The 19,048-nt window shown below is 39.8% G+C and overlaps 2 protein-coding genes across 4 annotated transcripts in view; one reads left to right on the top strand and one right to left on the bottom strand.

Moving 5' to 3' along the window:
* Window positions 1-8,611, bottom strand: part of LOC126284710 (splicing factor, suppressor of white-apricot homolog) — a 151,936-nt gene extending 143,325 nt beyond the window's left edge. For 2 of the 3 annotated variants that reach the window (XM_049983840.1, XM_049983842.1), the window contains exons 1-2: window positions 8,257-8,611; window positions 25-194 (exon numbers count right to left, since the gene is read on the bottom strand). In XM_049983840.1, coding sequence (XP_049839797.1) covers window positions 25-194; window positions 8,257-8,444 — 358 coding nt within the window. In that variant the 5' untranslated portion in view covers window positions 8,445-8,611. The remainder of the gene's footprint in view (window positions 1-24; window positions 195-8,256) is intronic. The other variant, XM_049983841.1, reaches the window with a different exon arrangement.
* An 8,100-nt stretch (window positions 8,612-16,711) lies between these two features.
* On the top strand, window positions 16,712-17,247 carry LOC126285183 (uncharacterized). The gene is made up of 2 exons (XM_049984490.1): window positions 16,712-16,838; window positions 16,955-17,247. The coding sequence occupies exons 1-2, from the start codon at window positions 16,712-16,714 to the stop codon at window positions 17,245-17,247; spliced, it is 420 nt and encodes a 139-aa protein (XP_049840447.1).
* The last annotated feature ends 1,801 nt before the right edge of the window (window positions 17,248-19,048 follow it).

Here is a 19,048-nt window from a genome sequence, read left to right as displayed (position 1 = left end):
GAGAAAATATGTTTTTTTTTTTACCTTGGTACAGTGCCTCCTCTTCCTCATTATGCTGCAGTGCCCTGTAACGTTCTTCATCACAGAGCTGTTCCACACGACGCTCTGCTTCTGACATGCCTAAAGCTGCATCATAGCCACCTGGTGGAGGTTCATACAGCTTCAGATCCATGAGAGCCCCACGACCATCATACCTGGGATTGTAAATTATCACAATTTCATCCAACACATCTGCTAATTATTTACTAGGAGACATGTGAATACAAAGATCGGAGGAAGTTAAGAGCTACCAATAGTACGATGCTTTGTAAAGCACTGCTTTCCTTTACATATTACATGAAAAATCATTTGTATGGAGGAGAAACAAAATCTGCATAACTTATTGTAGAACAGAATAAATGTCAATATTCTACTTACTACACATGATGACAACAAAGAACATGAAGCAAAGTTTCTCTTTCTTAAAGTAAAAGTGCAGAACCAGGAATGTTAAAGAGTTGTCTATAACCACACAAAATTGGTGGGATATACAGTGGAACTTCAATTTAACTTTTTTTGCAAATCTAGACAAAAGTTCTTAGCCCCTGTGAAAAACCCTTAAGATCAATGCCCAAAATTCCCCGATTTTACATTTCTTCCTAGCAGGGTTTACCTCTATTATAAGTTCTTATTTGAAGTCTTCCTTGACTTTGTCCATTTTCTTCCTATTGACATTTGATGTGACTGAACAAGTTGTAATTGGCTCAAAAGACAGATGGTTCACACCACGGGTGGCAGCGGAATTAAGGGAATGTTTTAGGCTGTCGTACCGAGAGGAGATGAGAGAGAGGAAATCCCGACATAATCCAAAGTATTGGCAACGCAATTTGCAACATTTAGCTTAACTGCACAATTTTGATACAACTGCTAGGTTGCAGTGGTAATGGAAAAACAAGACAGTCAATGCAAAGTGTTCCAGACTGAGCAAATACGTGACGAAGGGGCCCACCTGGCACCTATTCTTGCACCACTTATAACTATCTCATCGTTTTGCATGTACTGTATTCAGCAACAATATCAATTGTCAAATTCAAACACAAAATCTTGAAGAATATGGTGGGTCATAATCAAGGCGACGTCTCCCATTTCTGACTACTGAACTCTTATTGGCTGGTGACTTATTAAGTCACCCAATAGCCAGTGCAACCAGCACACCACACTAACACATGTGAAATGAGCTCACCTACTGGCTGTGTGGAGAGAGGGCGTGGCCCTTCAGTATCAGGGATGCAGGTAGGGGTGAAAGCATTTTGAAGTGCTGAAAATATACTTTACATACAGATGATGTGCTACACAGAAATAGAACAAGGGTTTGGCGATTGCATGCTTTAAAGACTTTCATTTTCAAATCTGACATGATACAGTTGCAACAACAACATTAACTACTCATGTATATACTTTGCACCACACCCATCACACACTGCAGATCGTAAAGATTGGCAGCAGTGATATAGGGCATGAAGTGAAACTGTAGCATCTGAGCTCGCTTTCAAATTTTCATTTTACACAGTGTACAGAAATTCACTGAGCCAACTTCTAGTAAGCTTGTAATATCAACTGAGGAAGTAAACTCATTTTTTCATGTCTGTGTTTCCCTAATCAAGTCTAAAGTAACACTTTAACAGTGGTGAGCATATGAAGTGCAGCTCATAAGAAAAGCATTAAACAGTAATAAAAATGGTGGCAAAGTATGTAATTAAGCAGATGTCCGCATTTACGGTTACAGTTTAGACACTTCGCTGCTGCGGTGTTCTTGGTTTGAATCATCATGTTCATCAATTTTTGCCTTTTTTCTGAGTGGGCACAAAGGATAATCTCACAAAAACACATGTTTCGAACGTTTAATCTGTAGTGGTGGCATGTCAGAAAACATGCTCAATTACCTTGTACCCACATACCAATTTCAATTTTTTGACGAGTTTTTATACTTTCTGTTGCAAATCTATGATTTTTTTTAAGAACTGATGAAATCCATAACCACAAATTATTGTACAAATATTGTATTTTACACTTAATTTACTTCGCTTAGACAGGTTTTATTGGAGAGGACTGCAATTCTTAATCCTATATGCCAATTGCATGTGGTTTTGCTCATATTTTGGGTTTTTTCCCTCGATTCTGCATTTTCCTCAATTTTGTGTTTTTTTAAGTGGGGACTGCAGAAAATCGTAAAGTAGGGGTTTCACTGTAATCCTTTGTATCAGCTTTTCACTCATTGTGACACAATAAGAATCTGTTACCATTATGGGAGCTAAAATTTTGCTCTGCAAAAAACTCAAGGAAATTGTTTCACTTTAAGAATACGGTCACTGTACACCTAAATCCAACATACATCACCCTGACCCACAGACAATATTAACGAAGGTGAGTACAGTACCTAAAGTCAAAATTTTGCTCCAGGCTTTCCAAACTATGACGTGATATTCCTAATATGCTCCTCAGAGATGGGTCAACTGAAGCATTCAGTACTAAAAATTGGCTTTGACCTGTCACATATGATGTCGTACGAAAACAGTGTTTTTCCTCATTATGTCAATTTCACAATTGTGGAAAGCTTCTGACAATTGTCAAAGTTTCTCCTTTTCTTACCTGTTCCATTCGCAGATAGAGCGGGAGAGAAGCTATTCTCTATATACCTATATATTAGCCATAATTTCTTTTATCTTACCTTCATTGTCCTTATGCGGATTACACATTAGCGACAGTAGAATTGTTCCGCAGTCAGCTTCAAATACCAGTTCTCTAAATTTTCTCAGTAGTGTTTCTCGAAAAGAATGTTGTCTTCCCTACAGGAGGGGCAGGAGGGTCCGTTTGAGTTCCCAAAGCACCTCCTCAATACTTGCATGTTGTTCAAACCCATCAGTAACAAACATAGCAGCCTTTCTCCAAACTGATTCAATGTCTGTCTTTAATCCAACCTGGTGCAGATCCGAAACAATCTAGCAGTACTCAAGAACAGCTCGCACTAGTGTCCTATATGTAGCCTTCTTTACAGATGAAACATACATTCCTAAAATTCGTCCAATAAACCAAATTTGACCATTCGCCTTCCCTACTGCAATCCTCACATGCTTGTTCAATTTCTTTTCACTCTGCTATGTTATGCCCAGATATTTAAACAACGTGACTGTGTCAAGCAGACACTTAATGCCATATCTGAACTTCATGGGTTTGTTTTCTGTACTCACCCCCATTAACTTACAAATTTCTACATTTCGGTTCAGCTGTCATTCATCCCACCAGATGAAAATTTTACATAAGAGATCTTGTATCATTCTATAGTCATTAATCTTCAACAACTGCCCGTATGCTCCTCAGACAAACGTTGATTTTACTTGATGCTATCAGGATCATTTCCTGTGGTGGTCTGTCCGATGTGGACACACGTTTGACATATCTGGACTGGCAAATGCAATACCATTTACCTGATGCAGTACTGTTGCTATCGCTCACTTGTGTGGTTTTGTGGCCATGAGACCAGTGTCGGTGAATGTTCAGTTACTAATTGGTTTTAGCTTGTCGCAAGGTGTTTTCAGTATTTATCAAGTATAGAGGGCTGGCTGTGTAAGTAAAAGAGTGAGCATTTGTGAAATAAGTATGGGTAGGGCAAGAAATTTGTGGGTACCTAAGTGCTGTGAATTATTGTTTCAGGAGGTGGGAGTTCTGAGGCTGTTTTCAGGGTAACTGGGGAAAGTATGAAGAGTGTATTTGCTGGGTTAGATCTAACTAATGAGTTCATTCAGGAGTGGTTCACTAACATTCCAGATTATTTTGCTTCACATAGTGATTTGGAGAAAAGACAATATAATCAATTAACTGTAAATCATAGACTACAATTCAGAAGGTAAGAGACTGGGACATGCACTTCTACTATTGTATTAGGAACATTGGGTATCATATCCATTTGGAGATCCTTGTATGCTCACTTAGTTGAGTACTGTTGGTAGAAGAGTTTGCCTAATAAATATTGTGTGTTTTGATGTTTTCTAACACTCGCATAGAAAAACTTTCAGTCCAAACTTTGGTTGTTGAATTGGAAAAGGGGAAGGGGGGGGGGGGGGGGAGGGGAGTAGCTGGTGTTGGTTTGCTGTTTTAGTTTGGGATTTGGATATGATGTGGTAGTGTAGTTTCTTCGTTTTTCTGTTGGGAGTGGGGATGGGGGTTAGGAGGGATGGAAGACAGACACAAAGCAGGAAGTTTCATGTTTTTTAGTATTTTTGTTCCATCTATTTTCTGTTTATTTGAACAGGAATGGTTGTAACTTGATTTTAGTGTGTTTGGTGGGTAGTAGGAGGGTATAGTTTGTTTTTTTAGGGAGCAGGGGGGGGGGGGGAGATAAGGTAGAGGGTGTTACTTTTTTTGGAGGGGGGGGAGAGATTAGGAGTAGCACATGCTTTATTTCTATTTGGTTGCATTTTTTTTTTTTTTTTAGTTTGTTTACTGGGTGGTGAACTATGGTTTCCTGTTTTTCCGATTTTTTGCGTGAATGCATGTTTTGAGAAGTAAGTACATTAAAATTAGTTCTTGGACTTTTTGCTTTATGGGTCATGTTTGGTGGATAACATCGATTTCTTTCCAGCTAAGTAGGTTAACTGAAGTTAATGATAGCAGATGCACAATCACACTGGTTTGTTATTTGGCTCCTTTGTGAATATTATTGTTGATGAGTATCATGGAGATGATTTTAGCCATGTAAAAAATAGGGAATAACTATACCTGTATAACTTTGTAAAGGGTTTATGTTTGGATTATCATTTTGTCATTCCCCAGATTATTCGGATAATGCTGCTATGTCTTTCCATTTGCGTATCATTACTTCCATTTGGCAGGAACATTATGCAATAAGAATATATTTTAATATGACTGACATTGCTGTAATACCTACTTTACTTACTGAAATTAATATTGTATGTAACTCGCACTACACACACTGCAATGGAAACTAGACAATCTCTAAGAACACCTGATTCCATGTAAACAATGGCATGAGCAGTTAAAGTAATGTGTAGGCTAAGTAGAGAAAAGGGCCTTAAGATTGAATCTTTAGAACTCAAAAAATTTGTAGTATGTAACTACAGTGTCCATTAAATCCTCCATACACAACAAACAACTTTCATTTTAGTCTCTGGTGGAATCACAAAAACTGAGCTTGTGAACAATGAAACAAATCGGCACCGACCGTGAATGTGCTGTCTATATATCAAACAAGTGTAACTTAGGTAACTAGAAATTTTAAATTAGGGAGATGATCGCTTGGCAATAATTCATATAAATTTCAGGAATTTTTGGGCTATCACCCACAACCTGTAGACGCATTACATTAATTTTTATAAGACACTTGGGAGCTATTTGATGCTTCTCACAGAAGTTTCCTTTCATTCTGACATCAACTGTAATATATGTTCACAATGAAATTTTTGTTTACTGAAGTTACAGTTACTTGCAGCAGCTTTTGGCTAGTTTGTGATATTAGGTCCTCCTGAATTTTTGTCATGATGATAGATCTGTAGCATAACAAGAGGTCTATGTTACGCCGAAAAGCAATAATTTGGTTGCGAGTTGGGAAAGCCAATGAATGTGAATGCCACATAAAGGCTGCAGCAACAGACTGAACAGCAGCGTAGCCTAATGTTTACCCTCACGCTGTATTTAAACTTACTTTACCACATTTAATGCACTTTGCACCATGAAAACTAAAACTACAAGGTAAATTCAGAAACACATTTAAAGTAAAACTACAAGGTAAATTCAGAAACACATATTAGACAATGGACATGTCTCTAACAAATATTCTAATGTATATTATGTTCATATATCGTAGATAAATCACTAAAAATGCAAGGGGGTTCAGTACATAGCTTTTACCCTTGTGAAACAACTTATGGCCAGCCTTATGAAATTTCTGTCATTTATTTTGACTTTAGAGAGTGACTGTACTGATGAAAACATCAAAACAGTCTATCAAGCAACATGTTACAGCACCCCTGTACATAATGACTGTTTTGGCACATAAGTTGACTGACTAAAAACAAAAATTAAGCATTTGGTAGTCTGTCTACTGTATGCCCTATATCGCTTTTAATGACATATATAGTAAACACCACCAGGACGAAATGACAAATTGTACTTCATTCATAGTCAAAGATATGGGTCTCTGTGATGAAATGATGTCATATCACAAAAACAAGGAAATGTCAAGCAATGTGAAGGAAGAATTAAAAGCTAGAAATTGCAGCCTACAAACAGTCGAATGTAAAATAACATTACATACAAAATTTTACTCCCTGAAAGAATGCACAGTCTACTTCTCTGGAATGCCAGAAGACTGGATTCTGGGGAAATAAACCAAGCTACACATCATTTGAGAAGACAGTGACAGAGGGATTACTACTCTGTTATCTAGAATCTATATCTAATTCTAGATCTTTATTTTACAGGTCTGTCTTCATCATATAATTTTTTTACATTTCACTATGACCGGTTTCGGCTGGTGCCATCTTCAGATCATAAAATATTCTGATGTAGAATCAATGTCAAACTAAACATCTATGTACATGTTTAGTGCACTTACTATGTACCTAAATGTTTAGTTTGACGTTGATACTACATCAGAATACTTTATGATCTGAAGATGGCAGTAGCTGAAACCAGTCATAGTGAAATGTAAAAAATTTGTGTGATCAAGACGGACCTGTAAAATAGCCAAAAATATGTTCTGACAAAGGCATTCTCGGAACAGGAAATTAATGAACTCAACAGCAAATTTTTTTGTTTAATTCCTGAATAAAAACTCCACGCCAAAAATACACAAAGCAACAATCAAGACAATACATATAAATAACATCTCAATCCAAAAATACAATCAAAACAAGAGGACAACTGCGGGAAATTGGGGGTTTTAGGGTGAAGACAAGCTAGCTTAAAAACACGATCACAAAAAAAATTACAACATTCCACTAAACCAAAAAAAATCTGCAGGACTAGAACTCTTTCCTTGACCTATAAAGGTCAACCACAGGTGACAATACCAAAACAGTAATACCTACAACTAAAACTACGAAAATTGGAATCTGACATTACCCTTCGCCTATATAGGTCAACTACAGATGAGGATACCATAACACCGAAACCTACAAATACAAAAATGGGAATCTATCATTTCTGGTGACCAATATAGGCCTAGGTCAACCACAACTGATATCTAAAAATAAACACCTACAACTACGAAAACTAAAACCAAAACCACTGGCACAACCTCAAAAATCCAGAAACCAAACATACCTACATAATTCAAAACACATTCAATACGCCACAAATATGCAAAACATCAAACCCCCCGGGGGGGGGGGTGGAGGGGGGGGGGGGGTCCAATTACTTACTTCCAGCAAATTCCGGCACTGCAAACTAGATCAGCAACCCCGGCGCCCCCCCCCCCCCCCCCCACAACACACACAGATTATATATATTCATATTAAAAGTTTTATCATATTAGAAACAACAAAACAATAACATGCCAATAACAAACAAATAACACCAAACACATAAGCAAAAAAAATTGTAACTCATTTAAAAAAACTTCCAAACACTGTCGCCAACGACTTCACGCATGATACACCAAGGCTCAACTAAACCCAATACAACACATTACACTAAGCACATACACACCACCAGGGGGCACCGTCAAACACTACAAGACGAAATCTACAAACACAACCAACTCATAACAGTGTGCCGTAACGACGTCACACGCCACAAAACCCGTATTTCTTTTGTAACCACTATCATTAATAGGTTTCAAACCACGTGAAAACAAATAACAACAACCTTTTGCACTTGATTAAGATATCGGGTACTCGTAACGGGGAAACTAGTTCGAATGACATGAAAAATGCTTGACATTTATCAACCATTTCCCTAAATTTGTTGTTCACGTTTACCATTATCGAGCGGAGCGAAAACAAAATTTATCCTGCCCAGATAGTCAATAAAAAGTTAAAGTCAGGATCGAATTCAAAAAGGAGGAGATAACGTTCACTCAATTTGTTTCTTCTGCATAAAACACATCGGTGACTAGCTACTCACTGTGCAGACAACATTAAGTCCTCTTACTAATGACACTAATATCAAAGGTAACTGTAACAAACACGCCCAGTAAACAAGTGTATAATTTCCTTATCAGAAACCGTTCTATTTATAATATTTTATTAGTGTTCCTACCTGTCGATTTTCAGCGATTCGTCTCCCATCCATGGTATCAAATGTTTCCCTTGATCAATAAAAAGTGCCTTTTCATCATCACGAAACAATTTACACGAATATCCGAACACAAGAAGTTCTTCATCTTCTTCTTTTTTCCGAAGAATACCGGATTCACTAATACTCCAACCTCCCCTTTTAGCAGCCATCTTTACAGATTTAAGTCCAAAATACTGCAATCCCCAATGCAACCAATGTAGTCAGAGATTTTTAACCAGCGCGATGTAATCTCCTTGCTTTGAGAATAGCAGAAAGTGGTTAGAAAATTGGCGATTTGTAGCCTGTAATTTTAACAATCGAAATTAAAATTACGATACCAAAGGATTTCATTTCTGATCAGCCTGGTTCGTACGACCAATTATTAATATCGATACGTAATAACATAAGGAAAATAAACTTCAAACGAGGGAGCAAGCGCTATCGACGAGAGATTAGCGAAACGCGGGTCATTCGAATCTTGGAAGTTCTGTAATGTAGGATGAGTCTTTCAAAGAATAAGACAGCAACCAGCCACTATTGACAAAGCTATTTATTTACGTAAATAGCGCCGTAACTGGTTTCGAACCGGCATATTCATATCCAGACAGCTGTTCACAAAAATTTACATAAGTAATTGGCTGTTTATTCCCCACAATAAAATTAAGCTCGATTTTCGATGTAAGTAAAATATTACTACAACCATTCAGTCCTAAATATTTGTTTACATTGTGTTCGAGCGTTATGAAGGGTAGTTACGTTAAAATAGATCGTTTTCAACATCGTCTTTTACCATAGGGTATCACCATCCAAAGGCTCTTTCACCACAAAGGGGAATAAAGAGCCAAAACTTATATAAATTTCAACAGACATGAATCTTGTGAGCAGGCGTACGAGGCCAATTGACACTAGCTGTCACGTCACGTTCCGTCGAAACATAAAGCAGTGCATTTCAAGTGGCGGCATCGATACTGGCCGTCACGTCATGTCACGGCATACCACTGTCAAGAAAGTTTTGACGGCTGACATCATCGTCCGTAGTTTATTACATGACTCCCTAGCAAATTTATGACGCCTGTATTTCCTACCGATACACACTACACGGCTATACAGCTCTTGTAATGCTCTCATCCATCATACTTGGTTTCGTTCTTGATTTCAGTTGTCGTAAGTCATTGTTATTCGTCGTTTTTTATATGAAAAAATTGTGTCGTTTCGACATTTCTTTTGTCAAATATTGTAGTTTTTTTATAAATGACGAAGATAAATTAAAGCAACAAAACCATCTGAACTGTACAACATGAGCTTTAGGAGGCTCTCAGACTCCGTTACGAGAGAAGCTCTACGGGAAAAAATTGAATTAAAGAAAGTATGAGGTCTGAGTACTAAACATCTTAAAATTTCTCTCATTTGTGCTGTATTTGCCATGCACCAAAAATGGATTTTCAATAGCGCTTCTAAATTACAAGCTCTCTACTATATTTATAAAGTGAATTTTATGCATACTCGTATTTAATATTTTACAATAAAACAGATTGCAATTTGGCTGGAACTTGAAGGTAAAAAGGTAGAACACTTACACTCAGATTGATTATTAAGTGGAATTTATTTGCATGTTGACTAAACAGTCCTTGAGTGTGCTGCCTATTCATAGTGTCCAATAGGCACAATATTTCGGCCATAAGACATGTCGCAACAGTCAGAAGCGATGACGAACTAAACTCCTGAGGGAGTGTGGCAAACTTATATCCCTTTCCCCTGCAAGCCATTCCCTCCACAAGAGCACCTAGGGGACATTAGCGTCAGAGTTTGTGGTAGCATTGGCAAAGGTGCTCTGTCCGCCCCGGTCACCAGAACGTTGTGTTTACTGAGAGCCTTCTTCATTAAACACAGTGCTGGTTCCTAAGCCTTGCTAAGGTTACAGCCACAGTCTCTGTTGATGAGATCATCCATGGTAAGAATTTCTACGGTACGCCCCCTATAACAACATTGTTCCAGTATTTGGAAATCCATGGCAAGATCCTGATACATTCACCCTGCATCACAATATTCTTCGACCAACAGTGCTCTGTGGTCACTGACTTTTTAGGATAAGTTAGTCGATTGTGCCTCTGGTGTTCTCTGCAATCATCATCAACAGTGTGCACTGTCTGTCCAATATATGTCTTTCCACATTGGCAAATGAACTGGTATATGCTGCCCTCCACAAACTGAGATCATCTTTGATGCTTTGTATTTTATTGGGCAGGCAAAAGACTTGGTGCTTCTTCAATATATGTCCATTTTTTCCCCCTCCAGTGCATCAGTGTACAGTATAAAGGTAGGGGCACCCCCTTTTTCTGTGGCTCGTTCCGACTCCGCAGGTGGTACTGTCATGGTGGGGTGAAAGGCACAGCTAATCTGCCATTCTGGGTACCAGTTTTTGGGAACACTGTTCTGAGGTGATCCAACTCCTGAGACAGACTCTCTGCATCTGAAATGGTCGCGCCCTGTGTGCTGGAGTTTTTAGTACCCCATTCCTCTGTGAAGGCTTGTGGAACCTTCCTGTGTTCAACTACAGGTCGGTGTGCGTTTCCTCTGGTACACACGATGGCCCAGGGTTCCACCAGCTCGTCTCTAATCCGTGACGTCCACGAATGGCAATCTTCCTTTTGCTTTGGTCTACACAGTGAATCAGCTGTTGGGATGTATGGAGTTCAAATGCGTAAGGAAGTCAAGGAATTTATCCCTTTCATGGGACCAGATGACGAGTGAGTCGTCATCATAATGGAGAAAACACTTGGATTTCGATTTGGATGACAATAGGTCTTCCTCCTCAAAGTAATCCATATACAAATTAGCGAGCACAGGCTAGAATGGGCTGCCCAATGCGACTCCTCCCGTCTGATCATAATATTCTACATTATAGAGAAAATACATGGAGGTCAGGACATGCCTGGAAAGGTCGGTGGTCTTCTCTTCAAATTTCTGATCAATAAGCTCTAGTGACTCACCACTGCCAGCGTCTTCACGACCTCTGACGCACTGCAGCAGCTCGTGGAAGGAATGGCTCATGGGAGGAGGGTATATAAGTCAGCTGTACTGCCTCAGGAGCTCAGTTCGTCAGCACACCTGACGATGGTGACATGTCTCATATCCGAAATATTGTGCCTATTGGTCACTATGAACCGGCAATACACCAGTGAACAATTCAGTCAACAAATGCGTCGGAAGAAACTGAAGAATCATATTTGTATGTCGTCTGGCACTTGTAATTTTTGATACAGAAATGGACTAAAATCTTCTGACACTGCTAACTGGATTTTTTTTGTGAAGTACATATCATCTTATGTAATAGAGTTGCCTGTTTGAATAAGTGTTTGTAGCACGGTTATTTATTGGTAAGTATTTCTCTTTGTATTGTTTGTGATACAATTTTTAAGCATCTTTGGTCAATATTTGTGTGGTTTTATTAGCTAACCCCAGTACAAATAAGATCCACAGATTATTGGAGGCCAAATAATGAAAACCTATAAATTTTTAAGGAGAGGGTACTGAGGGAAATATGACTGTTGCAAAAACTTTGTGCTGGGCTGGGAACTAAATTTATGTCTTCCTCCTCTAATAAACAAGTTATTCCAACAAGCTGCAAACAATTTGAGTCTCATAAATGTCATTTTCATACAAGAGTGGGCTACGGTATCCACGTATATTAGCCGCAGTGATGCGTATGTGCACTTCAATTGTGTAAACAATTGAGAATTATCTCCCAAAGACCTCTAATCCCTTGAAGAAACACTCAAGCCAGTTGAAATCACTTGACTTGAAGTGGCTTGACGTGACGGGCAGTGTGAATGCACTCTTATGTCACTGTGTCATGTCATGACAGCCAGTGTGAGTTTCCCAAAGATGAAACTATCTGTTCAAAAACAATTATGGCGTTATTTAAGTAAATAAAAAGCTCTTTACTCAATTTAAATGTTGAGTGCTATCGACAAGGAATTTCAGATTGATTCCATATATCTAGATTTCCAGAAATCTTTTGACACTGTACCTCACAAGGGGCTTGTAATCAAATTGCGTGCTTATGGAATGTCATCTCAGTTATGCAACTGGAGTCTTTATTTCCTTCAGAGGGGTCACAGATTGTAGTAATTGACAGAAAGCCAACAAGTAAAACACAAGTGTTTTCTGGCGTTTGACAAGGTAGTGTTCTAGGCCCTCTACTGTTCCTTATCTATATTAATGATTTAGGTGACTACCTGAGCAGCCATCTTAGGTTATTTGCAGATGATGCTGTCACTTATCATCTAGTAAACTAAACAGAAGATCAAAACAAATTGCAAAACTATTTAGAAGACATATCTGTATGTACAAAATTGGCAACTGAACCTAAATAAAGAAAAGTATGAAGTCATCCACATGAGTGCTAAAGGGAATCCGTCAAACTTCAGCTACATGATAAATACATCAAATGTGAAAGTTGCAAATTCAACTAAATACTTAGGAATTACAATTTCAAACAACTTAAATTGGAAAGAACACATAGAAAATGTTGTGGGGAACGCTAACCAAAGACTGCAATTTATTGACACAACACTTAGAAGATGTAGCAGATCTAATAAACAGACTGCCTACACTATGGTTGTCCATCCTGTTTTGGAGTACTGCCACATGGTTTAGGATCCTTAACGTGTGGATTTAGGAGTACATCGAAAAGTTTCAAAGAAGGGCAACATGTCTTCCATTATCGAGAAATTGGGCAAAGATTTACATGCACATGATACAGGATTTGGGGTGGACATGATTAAAACGCAGACGTTTCTGGTTCTGGCAAGATCTTCTCGCAAAACTTCAATTGCCAACTTTCTCCTGTGAATGCGAAAATATTTTATTGACATAGACCTACAAAGGGAGAAACGATCATCATAGTAAAATAAGGGAAATCAGAGCTCTCAAGGAAAGATGTAGGTGTTTGTTTTTTCTGCAGCCTGTTAGACAGTGGAATCATAGTGATTTATTGTAAAAGTGGTTTGATGAACTCTCTACCAGACATTTAAGAGTGATTTCCGAGTAGCCATCTCGATGTAGATGCAGATGTAGGTACAACATTATCAATAGTGGCTGGCTGCTGACTTCTTCTTTAAAAGTATCGACCTCTATTTTATACACGCCCACAGTCTCAATATGACAGTTTTTGACAAAATAGCATTCAGTTCTACAATATCATCAAACATCATTAATATAATTTAATGGAAACTTGTGAAGCATTTATATCTACCTTGCAAGAATATGTTCAGGAACGAAACATTAAACATTTTTCAATGTTTTGTGATAATTTGGTGAAACTGATACACATTTCATAGCTCTCATACTAGTCATTGCTGATATATGATGTTATTTTACGAAGTGGAAGTTTTTTTCCAAACTTCTGTGTAATTCGCCAACTAATAGAATATTTCCAAATTAATATACTAAACATTATCATATCAAATTCTCCATTTACCACCCTTAAATGATACATGCAATGACTACCCTTGCATGGGGCTATTAAAATTATTTTGTGATAAAGGACTACTTGGAAAAGTGAATCTGAAATATGATATGCGCAAAGGAGTGTATTGGTTATTCATCGATGTGTATGACTGCACAAGATGTAAAGTATTTACACATAGCAGTTATGTTGCTAAAAATTATTTATTCTTTGCCTTTTGGTGATTATATTGTCATTGATTTTATTGTTACTGGATTGTCGGACAGTAGTGTATTCACATGTATGCAGTAACCCTTTCAGATCCTACACGCACAATTGTGTGAGTGTGGTTTATTTGTGTTACAGCATTATGCAGTTGAGTCCCAAGTGACACGAGTGTGCAGCAATCGCTGTTTCGTATACAACTCGATTTATATCGGCATTTCGTTACAGATGCGAGATATTGTATCTTAATCTTTGGCGATTTTCAAGATGGCGGGTCGGAAGCACGTCTGTCGAGGTAAATGTTTCTTGTGCTTTATTTATTGCGTTTCGACATTTGGAAAAATGTGTTTAAGATTCCGAAAGGTGTACATAAGTAAATAAAAATATATCCACCACAATTATTTGAATACTTTCATAGCTACAATGACTGTAACATCGACACGCACAATTGTGCTTGTTGGGACTATTTTACCGACATATGGTCGTTTTCGGTCAGTGTTTGTGGTTACGATTCGTAACAGATTACAGAATACACTCCTGGAAATGGAAAAAAGAACACATTGACACCGGTGTGTCAGACCCATCATACTTGCTCCGGACACTGCGAGAGGGCTGTACAAGCAATGATCACACGCCCGGCACAGCGGACACACCAGAACCGCGGTGTTGGCCGTCGAATGGCGCTAGCTGCGCAGCATTTATGCACCGCCGTCGTCAGTGTCAGCCAGTTTGCCATGGCATACGGAGCTCCATCGCAGTCTTTAACACTGGTAGCATGCCGCGACAGCGTGGACGTGAACCGTATGTGGAATTGACGGACTTTGAGCGAGGGCGTATAGTGGGCATGCGGGAGGCCGGGTGGACGTACCGCCGAATTGCTCAACACGTAGGGCGTGAGGTCTCCACAGTACATCGATGTTGTCGCCAGTGGTCGGCGGAAGGTGCACGTGCCCGTCGACCTGGGACTGCACCGCAGCGACGTACGGATGCATGCCAAGACCGTAGGATCCTACGCAGTGCCGTATGGGACCGCATCGTCACTTCACAGCAAATTAGGGACACTGTTGCTCCTGGGGTATCGGCGAGGACCATTCGCAACCGTCTCCATGAAGCTGGGTTACGGTCCCGCACACCGTTAGGCCGTCTTCCGCTCACGCCCCAACATCGTGCAGCCCGCCTCCAGTGGTGTCGCGACAGGCGTGAATGGAGGGACGAATGGAGATGTGTCGTCTTCAGCGATGAGAGTCGCTTCTGCCTTGGTGCCAATGATGGTTGTATGCGTGTTTGGCGCCGTGCAGGTGAGCGCCACAATCAGGATTGCATACGACCGAGGCACACAGGGCCAACACCCGGCATCATGGTGTGGGGAGCGATCTCCTACACTGGCCGTACACCTCTGGTGATCGTCGAGGGGACACTGAATAGTGCACGGTACATCCAAACCGTCATCGAACCCATCGTTCTACCATTCCTAGACCGGCAAGGGAACTTGCTGTTCCAACAGGACAATGCACGTCCGCATGTATCCCGTGCCACCCAAAGTGCTCTAGAAGGTGTAAGTCAACTACCCTGGCCAGCAAGATCTCCGGATCTGTCCCCCATTGAGCATGTTTGGGACTGGATGAAGCGTCGTCTCACGCAGTCTGCACGTCCAGCACGAACGCTGGTCCAACTGAGGCGCCAGGTGGAAATGGCATGGCAAGCCGTTCCACAGGACTACATCCAGCATCTCTACGATCGTCTGTATGGGAGAATAGCAGCCTGCATTGCTACGAAAGGTGGATATACACTGTACTAGTGCCGACATTGTGCATGCTCTGTTGCTTGTGTCTATGTGCCTGTGGTTCTGTCAGTGTGATCATGTGATGTATCTGACCCCAGGAATGTGTCAATAAAGTTTCCCCTTCCTGGGACAATGAATTCACGGTGTTCTTACATCAATTTCCAGGAGTATAGATATGTCATTTTACTATTGTATTTATGCATTTTTTGCACAATAAGTTTGTTTGTTTCGTTTCAGGGCTTACTGGCGAGGAAATTCTAGCCATATTAGATGATTCTGAAGTGGAAGTCTTCTGTAGTGATGTCGAATTGTTAGATACAACTTGGACTCTTCCAACAATCAAACCTAGACTTGGAGAAAGCTCTGAATCTTCTGACGAGGAGGAAAATTGTAACAATGCTTCTGCAACAATAATACCAGTTGCTCCAGGGGTTCAGGACAATTTTCCCAGTCAACGTGGTAGAAAGAATTCTAAAAAAACAGTGGAAACACATCGTCGTTTGTCCACTTGGAGAAAAAGACCATTCACCTCCAAAATTTTTCCGCGCTTAGAAAGTGAGGTAGGACAGGAAATTAAAACTCCAATGAGCTATTTTAGCGAGTACTACCCAGAAGATTTTATTCAGTTAGCATCTGACTGCACTAACAGTTACTACTTTTCGAAGAAAGGGAAGTCGCTTCATACAAATCCTCAAGAGATAAAAAAGCTGTATGGCATGCATTTACTAATGGGATGCATTAGATATCCTCATACACATATGTACTGACACAAGTCATTGCGTATGCCAACTATTGCAGATTGTATGCCTAGAGACAACTTTTTCACTCTCAGAACAGCTGCATGTTGTGGACACTAACAAGATTCCACGTGAATCAGAAACTAATAGATTGTGGAAAGTACAACCTGCAATTAATGTTGTACGCAGTGCTTCTTTGAGATTCCACGCCCCTCTGGAAATGATTATTCCATTGATGAGCAAATGGTACCATTTACTGGACGCTGCACATTCTCTCAGTATGCTCCAAACAAACCGCGCCCTTTGGGAATTAAAAACTTTGTTTTGGCAACAACGAAAGGTTTAGTACTTGATTTTGAATTTTACCAAGGTAAATCAACTCCTCTGCCAGATGTTGGCCTTGGTTTTGGGCCATCTGTAATACTTCGCCTTGCTCAAACATTACCTTAATGTGCAGGACTATATTTTGACAGATATATTTTACAGCTTTGCCATTATTGCAACAGTTACTTGACCTATGGCTGGAAGGAACAGGAACCGTAATGAAAAACAGAGTGAAACCAGTTCACCTGACAGAAGCAACGAGACTGAAGAGAGGAGATATGGAAGAATTCTACAGGGATGATGATAAAATAGTCACCTTCCAGTGGAAAGATTCAAAATCTGTGACCCTTGCCTCTACTTTTACAGGATGTGAACCTGTAAGCAATGTTGAGAGATGGAGTAAACCAGAAAAGAAGTACATCTTAGTGCCATGTCCTGCAGTCGTAGTGAAGTAAAACCTGTGTATGGGAGGAGTGGACCTCTGTGATCAAATGATGGAGACCTACAGGACTTTCTTGAAGACAAAAAAGCGGACTTTAAAAGTTTTGATTCATTTACTTGATTTGACTTGCGTCAATTTCTGGTAACAATACAAAGTTGAATGCGAAGCCACTAAAGTACAAAAGACAAACACAGTACAAAAGAAAAACACTTTAGATCTTCTTGGATTCCGACGACTGATTGGGGAAGCGCTAATTTCTTCTTCTTCAGGACACGAACATGAAAGTGAATCCGATGAAGAGCCACCAAATAAAATGTACAAACCAGAAAACACACCATGTGATGAGAAGCGGCTAGATGGATATCATCACTGGCCAACTGTTAATGATTTGCCTTCATCTCGTTGCTGCAGGCAAAAAAATTGCAAGAAGAGGACGAGAACAAGATGTCTAAAGTGTAATACTTATTTGTGTTTGTCAAAAGACAGTAATTGCTTTCGTGAATATCACTGCAAGAAATGACATGAATATGTAAGATGATCCCGACCCACACAATCGTGTGGGTTCAAAATTTGTATCAAAATTAAAAAATAAAATTTTCTAAGCAATTGGCCCACGATTCAATATTTTTTAGTTACAAAAATGCATTTATTTTAAAATTTTCATTTCACGTTTGGGTGGGGGTCTGAAAGGGCTATACGTTCCAATAAAATTAATTTATCCTGAACTGAAACATTTTTGGTGGGCACAACATGACCTCAAGCGCCAATTGACGTAATCCCAGGCGACAACCTACATCAACTGATGTGATATCCATACTGTTCCTTTCCGAACATAAAGTGCAAACTAATCGCACCGCTAGCCGTCCGCATACTACATCATCAATTCGTTTGGAACATCAAGCACCAGTCTACCACGCAAGCCGCACCGCACGCTGTCTGCATGTTGAGTGGCGGCATTTTTGGACCCAATACCATCTGTCGATGAGCCCTCAAATACTTTAATTAACCACATCACAGTTAAACCATGGCTAATGGAACAAAGTACAGCTACATTGTCGCCCACTAAACAAAGTTATGGCTACTGAGACCAAAGATATTTTGAGCTTACCGCCAATAATGACACACAGCTCTTAACAATGCCCTCATCACTCACCTGATGCAATCTGAGGCGAAGTGTCTTGAAAAGTTGCTGTGAACAAAGGAGTTGGGAGACCGCATTGCCACGGGCTTGCTCCACTGGATGTGAAAATTATCAAGAAATACCGTTATCGAGGACATCCTGAGAAACATCTTGTCACGTGCACAGATGCACAGAAAATTCCCACAGTATACCCACACACCTAGACACATTAGCACAAACTGCATAGCACATATGTACTCGTCTCCTGCAGTAGCAACAGTTGGCTCACAATCAGATTCTGTTTATTCGTTAATAGAGGCTTAGATCGCGGAGCTTATTATGTGGATTGGTGCCCTACAAACACGACATCCCAGTCGTCAACCTCACCACATCACTTACCGAGTAAATGCAGATAGCTGCCTTCACGGAAATTTGCTGGTACCACAGGTGGTTTAGGTCTCGAGTTAGAAGTCTTGTCCTCCATGTGAAACGGGAAGTGTAGGAAGAAGTCAATAATGACAGCGAATGTCTTTCTGAACAGTAGCTGACCTTTATAAAAGGCTTCATTTCTTTGTAAATACTGGTGTGGACATGTCTGTATACCCATCCTTTCATCTGCCTTGCTGTAGTAATTATGACTGTTACCTCTTTGCCGCCAATGGATGTATGATACAGGCATGTGGTCACATGACAC

The sequence above is a fragment of the Schistocerca gregaria genome, chromosome 8, assembly GCF_023897955.1.
Source record: "Schistocerca gregaria isolate iqSchGreg1 chromosome 8, iqSchGreg1.2, whole genome shotgun sequence".
Classification (NCBI taxonomy): Eukaryota; Metazoa; Arthropoda; class Insecta; order Orthoptera; family Acrididae; genus Schistocerca; species Schistocerca gregaria.
Note: the sequence above shows the minus strand (reverse complement) of the source record. Positions and strands in the feature narration are given on the sequence as shown.